This window comes from Fulmarus glacialis, unplaced genomic scaffold (assembly GCF_000690835.1).
Source record: "Fulmarus glacialis isolate BGI_N327 unplaced genomic scaffold, ASM69083v1 scaffold19212, whole genome shotgun sequence".
NCBI classification, from domain to species: Eukaryota; Metazoa; Chordata; class Aves; order Procellariiformes; family Procellariidae; genus Fulmarus; species Fulmarus glacialis.
Window position 1 is genome coordinate 492 of NW_009198668.1, and position 9,712 is coordinate 10,203.

Genomic DNA, 9,712 nt, shown 5'->3' on the forward strand with positions numbered 1-9,712 from the left:
CCACCCGTGCAAAACCTCTCCCTTAGCCCCAAACAGCACGAGAACTAGGTAGAAAATGATGGGGGAGGAGAGGAGGGTTGTGTGGTTCGTTTTTAAATATGTGTTGGTGTCTTTCTGTTTGCTTGCACATTTCTGAACTTTCTAGGGTCGGTTTGCTTCATCTTGTCAAGCTCTACACTGCAAACACAAGTGTTTGCACTTAAATTAAATCAGCCTTAAACCCAAAGCGAGCTGAGGTGCCTCTGCAAGCTTTTCTGAGATAAACATTGCAAGATAGGTGACAAAAAAGAAAAAGCGAAGGAGGAGTCGTGGAGAACTGCCTCCCGCAGGCACTTGAGCCCTTGTCTGGATGAGGCCTGGGAGCGGGTGCTGTCCCCAGGGGCAGAGCTCGTCCCCCCCAGCCCACAGGCACAGGGCTGACCCCACGTCCTCCCCCCAGCCTCCTGCTCTCCCCAGCCCTGCAGCCGCCAAGGGCATCGCCCGCAGCACGTACCACAAGAGCCTTTTATTCTTAGACAATAATTTTCATATTGGTACAACCACCCCTCAGATGATGTTACTGGGTATTTTAAAATGAAATCCTTTAAAGTTAGATTTGCTAATTGGATGGATTTTGAAATATATCATTATAGACTATGTAGCAACTCAGGAAAACTGGTGAATAAAACAGGGAAAGAAAGGCACCGGTCATAAACTGCATAGCTGGGCTGAAAACGTCCCTGTCAATATGCATCACTTTAACGAGGCAGCATTGCCACAGGAAAGGAAAACATCCACAGTGGGAAATCTTTACCCAAAGGCCTGATCCTGCGCCCAGCGGGAGGCCTGGCGCTGGCCCCGACTCTGAGACACAAGTGGTTTGGAGGGAGGGGCGTCATGGTTTTCTTCCCCTTCTCCATTTTGTTTGCAGTCCTGCGTCGCAGACGCGAGCACGCCTGGTGCGGTGGGAGAGGCCCCGGCGCAGCCCCGAGCCCCCGCGGTTGGGCTTTCCTCCCAGCACCGAGCCTCAGGCGACGGTGCAGCCGCAGCAGCACCTCTGGGGGTAGTCCAGCGCATACACCTTGTTTTCCAGCCCACAGATGTAGTGGAGGTAAGGCTTCCCTGAATACTGGTAGTGAACTTCCGTGATGGGGATTAGCTCAATCGTTTGACGCTGGGAAAGGAAAGGAAAAGCTCAAATTAAATAAGCAGTTCGGAGCGGACGCTGTATCTCACTTTAGACCATTGCAGGTAACGAGGAAAAAAGCCCCAATTTTTAGCCACAAGCCTCACAGGTCTGAGAGAGCTGCTGCTCTGTGAAGGAGAAAAGAAAATCTGATGGAGACCCACCAGCCCATCACTACAGCCATCAAAAATTCCCCTAGCTGCAGCTAGCATGGAGCTAGCGTGTTTTGGCCCTTGCATGCTAGACTACCTTTACTGCATTTATAGCTATTTAAGCTAGCTCCTTAAATCCTCTAAGCCCTTGTTTCCAGTCCTCGCTGTGTTAGCATATGCCCCCGACTCATGCGTGGTTGCGGTCCTGTCCTTGCCCTGAGCCACGGGAGCCCGGGCGTGCACCGGCAAACACTGGCGTTCGTGGTGAATTGCCACCGTTGCGGACACCCCTCACCTCTGTCCCTTGGCAGCAGTGACGGGCCACTTCTGTGTTACTGCAGCAGAAATTGCTGCAGATTTAACCCCGACTGCTCTGCTCCTTCCCTGTCTGAAGGAAGCTGCTTTCATCTCCACTTGTCTGGCAGTTACTGTTCCCGGCTGAATTACAGGAGAGAGGCTGGTACCAGTGCTGCGGTGGCACCTTGTCCCCCCATGCAGAGCCCTGCTTTGCGCCTTCCTTTTCTTTGCAGAACAAGTTTAGCAATTCCTGCCTTTCCCTAATGCCAACTAAACCCAAGTTTGGGTGAATTTTTCATCTGTGATCAGCCAGGACTGCCGCCAGCTCAAACCCAGCGACACACACCAGCTCCCAGGGCTGCTCGGTGGGACGAGGGAGGGAGGAAAACCGCCCGCACGCGGCTCGGGACCCAGGAACAGCCGGTGCACCCCCCGCGGAGCCGAGGGGCAGGCGCCCACCCCGGCTCTCCCCTCCCCTTGCAATTACCTGGGCAAAGTCTCAGTTTTAAATAAAGCTCAATGAGCCCAGCAAAGTCTGCCGGGCTCCAGCCCCTCTAACCCCAGAGGGTATCATCTGTGGTCCTGGTATTTACTTCCAACACACGGCCAACGTCATAAGAAGCCGGAATAGCATCAGCCGAGCAAAGAAGAAGAGATTTCCCCCCCAGCTTTCTCCAAAAGGTGCTGTTTATCAAGCAGAAGAACTGCAGCCAACGACAAGTGGGGGGGATGAAAAATTCAATGGTGGGGAAAGCGCCGGCAGAAGGCAGCCCGCATCGGCACAAACACCACGTGGTGCCGCGTTTGGCAGGGCGGGAGGTTTTCAGCACCTGCTTTCCCATACAGCTAGAGGATGCTTTGGCTGGTGTGCAGCAATCTAGTGAACAAACTGCCTTTGATGCTGAGAAGTGGAAATTATAGGCTGGAATTAAGTTGGAAGACAGAAATTTGCCAAAGAGCTGGTTTTGACAGACCACATGGAAAATCAAACCATCTCCCTTTAAGTTTATTTTGGTCTTTCAGTTTACTTGCATTTTTAATGTGAAACCTTCTGTTTCCTGTGGGTGAAAAGACGGTATGTTCTAGCTAAACTTTTGCATTTGCAATCACATTTATAATAGCAGCAACAGAGATTACAACACTCTAGCGAGAATCAGATGGAGTGGAATCCTAATGTTTATTCAAAATTAGCTTCTAAGATAAAAATAGTGGCAATAAATAATGTTTGCCAGGGCTTTGAAAAGGTAAAAGGAACAATAATAACCTCAGTCGCCTACATCTTTCAATACATTTCTAAAAAATTATTTCCCTGGTATTTCACTTGATAATTAGGATTTCTTTGATATTTAGGATTTCTTTTTCATGTGCTAAAGATCACCTCTAAATAAAAAATGAAATCGGTTACCATTCTCAACATCTTATTGTGCCTAACCAAGCTCACTAATCCACCATCATTAGCGGACCCCCCGGGCACAGGGGTGCGCAGCAGGGGGGGACGCGCAGGCGGCTCCGTGCCGGGCTCCCCTCTTACCTGCCAGAGGATGCGGGAGGACGTGGCAAAGGCCGCGCTGTGCTCTGCGATGGCTCGCTGCGAGGCCAGGGAGATCTCGGGTTCAGGGAAGTCAATGATGGGGTACACCTGCAAGAAATAAACCCAACCGTGCAAAAGAGACACCCTATTTGTCTGGCACAAACACACTCATTTCACCTGTTACTGGCACACGCAAGGAAAGACGTGGGCATATAGTGGAAATAAACAGGATAAATGCTAAGCTCAAAGTCCCAAAGGCATGTCCATCCCGCCCCAGCAAAATGTAGAAGTGTCCAACATAGGGACCATGTCTCTCTGGAGACACGGGGAGAGGCTGCTGTTCTCAAGCTGGCAGGTTTGGTTAAAAACTGGCACTGGGAGACTCTGTGCCCCAACGATTTTCACTGTCACCTTCTTCCAGCAGCACAGCACTGTTAAATTTGTAAGGTTTTTTTAAAGCTTCTCTGCTTTCCCCCAGCATGTGGACAATTTACAGAAGAAATACTGGGCTTGTGGGCAAAGCAGAACTCGTCATGAATGCAGGTACTTCTTGCATAGCCAGGAGTGATAGCCATTTACGTGAGAGGCCCACTGATTTGAGTGCTAGTAGGACTTCAGATCTAAAGCATTCGTTGGAGAGTGACTCAGATGCTAAAGCATCATTCAAATCCCAAAGGGATTCTGCCACACTGGATGCAAAGTCTTCACTGCAGTTGCATGACACTGAGTAATAGCTCTCTGGGGGAGAGCTGGTCCGTGCTTGGATGGTGCCTATCTCCCCGTCTTGGTACATGACTAAAGTTTCTGCAGGTTACTGTGAAACAACTAATAAATAATAAAAAGGCACAGTTAAATCCTCACTCATTTGCATCCGCATTTAAAAAAAATCAGGCTGAGGACTGAGCAGTACAGAAATGGCATTGGCTGTAGGAGAGCACTGTGCTTCAGCCATTTTTGGACTGTTTTGCCCCAGACGTTCGCAGATAGGGAGGCAGATTCCCTCTGGGAGCCCTGTACCCCAGGAGCTGGAGGAGAAGAGATGTCCAGCATTGACGAACATCTCGTTTAAAGGCCCTGCACCCGCAGGTCCCCATGGCAGCCCAGCGAGCCACCCCGGCCAGCACCAGCACCTCTGCGCTGGATCCTGGCTGCAAAGCTGGCAGGATCAGCCTCTGCAGGTGGGTTTGCAGCTCTGCAGGCAGGTGGGTTTGCTGGCTGATGGCGATGCCACACAGGCGCTCCAGCAAGGGCAAGAGCTGCCGTCCCATGCCCTCTCCCTGCAAAGCTTGCGTCCGACGGTGCTGACGCTGGGCAGGCAGTGGAAAATGTGCAAGGGGCAATATAAAAAGCCCCAGGGATGGATGTGCTGCTGGATGTCTCCTGCTACCGCTGGAGAGCTGTGGAGAACGACTCTGGGGTGGGATTTCTGCTAGTCTGGCAATGGCCACCAAAGTAACCTGGGGCGGTTGAGCACTGACTGCTGCAGCACCGGTCGGTCGCATTTTGTCAGGCAGAAAACCCAACAACTCTCAGTTCCTCAAAGGAAGCTAAGGATGCTCTGCACTACAGCGGGGCAATGGCCCGAAGCCACCTTGCTGCTTTGGTCCTGGACCTGTCGGACCGCACAGGTCACCTGCAGGTAACCCTGCTCCCGCCAAAGCGTTTCTGTTCCAGCCTGAGAGCTCCCTGGCCCCGGTGCCCCCGCAGGGAGGGGCAAAGTTGCGATCTCCCAGTGGCTGCTGATGGAAAAAGACCCACTTTTGCTGGATTTCATAACCCCATTGCTCCCTACATTTCTCCTGACTATAGAAATGGGAAAAGCTGTGTCCCACGAATAGGAACCCTGCAGCTCCGCTGCAGGAGAGGGCACTGGTTATCGCCGTGTCCAGAGCAGCCACTGGCCACCGCAGCAGAGACACACAGCTGGAAGCCTTCACATCCCCCCTCGTTCACAGCCGCTCAGGGAGGGATCACCTCCAGCCCCACGAGTCGCACTCACCACCACATTTTCATCTTTAAATATATTCTCTCCACTGACTTTGCTGAGCAGCTCTCCTGGGAAGTCCAGATGATGCTCAGAAACAAATTCAAAGACATTGTTCTTCCTGCAAGAGAGAGGGGAAACAACCGAACAATCCGAGGCTGGTTGTAGGGCACAGAGCTATCTCCAGGCTCTTTCCAAATGCCTGAGCAATGCTTGAATGCTCCCTGATTTCCAAGGACAATAGTCACGCCTGCCTAACCTTTGTGCACTCCTGCAGTGGTTTCTTAATAATCTTGTATATGCAACAACCATGGATGACTCTTGCATAAATAATCCTGAAATCAGACCTTCATGGTCATCACCTTGCCTTACAGCTTTCAGAGCCTCCTACACCTATTAACAACTTGCAGCAGGAGAGGTCTTATCTTCCCTTTCCAAAGCCATGGGTTCTATTACAGTGAACCATTTTGCTCTATTACTTGTAGGACCTGGGCGCGGTTAGTGGCTGATGGTGGCCTCCAGAGGAGCTGAAGGTCTCATCTGGCAGAGCTGTGCTTGTTTGGGGCCCCCGCGCCCCCCAGCAGTCCCACCAGCGTGACGGGCATGGCTGCGGCAATTTCCAATCTCTCAGGATGGATGGAGATGGTGTTTTGAAAAAAGAAGGTCTTCACACAGGATAACTGAAGGCATTTTGTACAAAACAGGAAAGCACCTAGGAAGCACCCAGCAGGGCAGGTAATGGCTTTCAGCTAAACTTCACAAGCTGAGATCTTTTTCAGCCCCATCTGCTATCTCTGGCACTAGAGCTCCCAAATGGGAAATGCCAGAGCAACACCACAGCCAGCAGCCTTGGGCCATCACTAGAACCCCAGAAAAAGGAGCTCGGCCACTGCCCCGCATGGCTCCTCGCTGCCGGGGGCTTTGGGTCTGGGCTGCGCAAGCTCAGGCAGAGGCTTGCCACTCCGTCTCCATTTCTGACTTTTTGTGTGGCCTTGGACAATCCTTTGCCTCTGTGAACCCACTTCAGCTCCCACCACGCCCCATGGACAAGACTGCCATCATTAAGGACTAAAGCTGCCCCTCTGAGCCCCTGTTTCTGCCTGACCAAAGGCAATAAATACTGTGCCAGCTCCCCCTTAGGGAGCACAGCTGAGCTCCCAAGCCTTGCAGTAAAATAAGGAATAAAAGCAACAGCTCTGGACTTCTACCCATGCTGCTTACCAGGTTATCACCAGCTGCTTGAAATGTTGGAGCTTTTTCTCTCCCTGACAGGTTGCACAGGTCTTGCTGCCCCGGCCAGAACAGGTATTGCACCTTTGGATGCAACAGTAAGGATTTTAAACAGGACTTCAAGCGCTGCCCACTTTCAGAGGCCTGCGGACCTGCAGGTGATTTATTTCAGACGGATCGTGTAGCTCAGCTGGGTCAGCAGCACAGGAGTCAAGGACAGCACATGCACCGCACATACATCTTCCCCCGGCCTGTGACTCAAGGGATGTAGCATATTTGCTGGGAAAAACAAATGACTAATGCCAGCTTCAAATCTATTTGTCAATGTGGAATTAGTCAACGAATGTATTTGTACTTCTAATTAAGGATAATCACAATTTCCCCACACAATGGTAGGAAGGCGAGTGTCACTTTGAAGACGCTGCTGCTCACGCTTCTAACAGATGCAGGAGGCATATGCCTATGCATGGAGCATTTGGATTGCATCAATGCAACACAGATTAGCAGCAGTTAACAACTGATTCATTAAGGCTCTTCAAGCCATCATTAGCCCCAGAGGATTCATGCTTTAAAATGACTGCCATGATTATGCACGATACCATCTCTGTTATTTTAAACTTAATGGAGCCACATAAACAAAACAGTTTTAGAACAGTGCCTTCTTTTTTTGTCACTTAAAGATCATTTTTAGGCCTGTAAAGTTTCATGTTTGGAAAAACCAGAGAGTAGTAATAATTCTCCAGGCTGCGCTGGCCGTGAAACCTGCCAAACCCCAACCGGGCGCTGCGGGAACCGGCCCCAAGAGCAGCTCTGAAGTTTGCTGCCCCCATCCCGGGCCGGCTCCTTCCAGCCCCGTCCGACCACCCGCTCCCCGAGCTCTGAGCCCAGCTGAGCCCACCGAGACCCAGGACGGGAGGTACAGCATGGAGCCGGAGAGACTCGAAGCCTCCTTTCTGCCACATCTCCTGAAGGTCTGAGAAACTCTGCTTTCATTGGAAAACCCAGAGTGTTCTCCAGTTTCCCAGAGATGCTGGGAAATGCAACAGTCTTGTAACAGAAAGGTAAAAAACATGGAAGAAAAGAGAGCGAAAAAATTGCTATTTTCCAAATGCTTAAGCGCTTATCTCATGAGTTTGGGATACCAGCCTGGTTTCTGAATGCTGTGGGCCACGCAGAGTGAATAATAGATGTTAAAATGAAAGTTCCTTTAAAAATCAGAGGCGGAAAAGGCTATTTCCTGGAGAATAAAGCTACTGCTGTACTGCTTTATCTGTTAGGTGATCTTCATGGTAGAAAATAAAAAAGCACACAGGCGTGTAGAGCATGCCCCGGCTCTGCACTGTAACCTCTGCCAGCAGCAGGCAAGTGGAGCCATTTTGGCTCAAACATACTGGATTAAGGACTTTTTTTTCCCCTACCAGCATTCCAGTATTTTCCTCCTACCAGCAGATCCTCAACTGATAACCTCCGCCAAGCCCGTGGGACTGGGATGACTGGTTTCCACTAACCATACCGTTGCGTGAGCCCAAGGGGAGCAATACGGTCCGAGCAGAGCCACACTAACTGATGCGCAGAGGAGCCCATCGTACCTTTTGCGACCTGTACCTGAACAAAGCTGGCACCTCTTCTGCTGCTTTAGCCTCCGTCGGGATCCCTTGCATGTTACACACCTCGTCTACAAATACACCGAAGAATTAGAATAGGTGGTTACTGCTAGAATAAAAACATGTCAGGTTTCTAAATCGAAAGCTTTATGTATGTTATCAGAATAATTGCTAACTCAGGCTTGCAGAGAAGGGTATATGCCAAGTATATACATGCAAATGAAAAGAATGTACAAAATAGCTCATAAATTGTGACTCTGGGTTAATTAAACATGTCGGGTTTCTAAATCAAAAGCTTTTATGTATGTTATCAGAATAATTGCTAACTCAGGCTTGCAGAGAAGGGTATATGCCAAGTATATACATGCAAATGAAAAGAATGTACAAAATAGCTCATAAATTGTGACTCTGGGTTAATTAGGTGCTCCAGTCAAGCTCATTAGTGATGCAAACTGGACGCATGATCTAGGTTGAAATGTCTTTTTTCTTACACATGTGTTTTTCTACTGTTATTTATTAACGTAGTTAGTAGTAGACTTTTGTTTAAGTATTTGTATTTAATCAGATTAACTTTAATTAAGTGGCAATTTTAGTGCAATAACAACACATCTTTGGGAATATCTGTGCAAAAGAACAAATAAAGACAGGAGGCCAGATTTGCAGCTGCACTCGCACCCCTGGGTTAAGCCTCCTCTTCCCTTCAGAAACCCCGAACGCAGAACTGAGCGTACCTGAAAGACAGCAACCAGCGTGCTGTATTTCACGCCTAAGATCTGACCTCATTTCAACAGTGCAGAAGCAAATTCTCCTTTCCCTCTCACCATTATAACATGTAGGGTATCGACTGAGGACATCTTTGCTACCTGGGCAGGATTTTGACAACCCCATTCAGCACCTCTGCAGAGACCCCGGGAACATCAGCTGGAAACTGGACTGAACACGAGTGGGTTTGGGATATAGGGTGGCAAAGGAGGAATAAAACAGAACTTCCTCTCAGACTTCCAACCCTCAGAGTAAGTACAGTCACAAGATAGCACATGATGTAATTTCACAAATGAAGCCCAAACTCAAAGGAATAGGAAATGCAGGCTGCCTGGCGGAAGGTTTCCCAGCTCCTTACCCGACCTGCCCCGTGGCACACCCCGCACTTGGACCGGCCGTGACCATAGCATCTGTGACAGTCCTGAAATCAGAAGATTATTCATGCACAGAGCTGCCCAGGGATTTCGGGTATCCCATTATGCACATGCACTCTTCCTGCATCAAAATTCACTGATAAAATCCTGGTCCTAATGGGACAGAATCCAACACCATAAAATTGTGCTGTACAACCATTAAATGAGTCATAAATAATAATTATTTAACAAAGGCAAATGTCTACGTAGTGCTGGCAAAAGAAAGTAATTCTTTTCTTTATTCATCATATCACTTAAAAAGTAAAATAAATTGACCAGCTATAGAGCTTGTCAAAAGCTAAATGGGAACTGTCATGCAAACAAATGTTCTGCTAATATTGAAAAAAAATTTAACAAAAGAGGGAGGATTATCCAGTGCTGTTTCTTGAAAAGGCTGCAGCAAGATTTGTCCTCAAACTTCTAGAGGAAAACACCAGGAAGAAGGGCTCTCTGACTATTTTCCCTGGTGCTTAATGAGGAAAAACCCAAGAAAAGGAGACTGTGGTGAGGTGCCCGTCACCATCCCGAGGAGCTGAGGGTCCCGGGGAAGGGACCCCCGGCTGGGGGCAGCTCC

At 49.3% G+C, this 9,712-nt stretch overlaps 1 protein-coding gene across 1 annotated transcript in view; it reads right to left on the reverse strand.

Moving 5' to 3' along the window:
* Positions 1 to 1,006: 1,006 nt before the first annotated feature.
* Positions 1,007 to 9,712, reverse strand: part of SSUH2 (ssu-2 homolog (C. elegans)) — a 13,155-nt gene continuing 4,449 nt past the window's right edge. The window contains exons 5-10 of the mRNA XM_009573000.1: positions 9,084 to 9,146; positions 7,949 to 8,034; positions 6,351 to 6,443; positions 5,145 to 5,250; positions 3,146 to 3,253; positions 1,007 to 1,153 (exon numbers count right to left, since the gene is read on the reverse strand). Coding sequence (XP_009571295.1) covers positions 1,007 to 1,153; positions 3,146 to 3,253; positions 5,145 to 5,250; positions 6,351 to 6,443; positions 7,949 to 8,034; positions 9,084 to 9,146 — 603 coding nt within the window. The remainder of the gene's footprint in view (positions 1,154 to 3,145; positions 3,254 to 5,144; positions 5,251 to 6,350; positions 6,444 to 7,948; positions 8,035 to 9,083; positions 9,147 to 9,712) is intronic.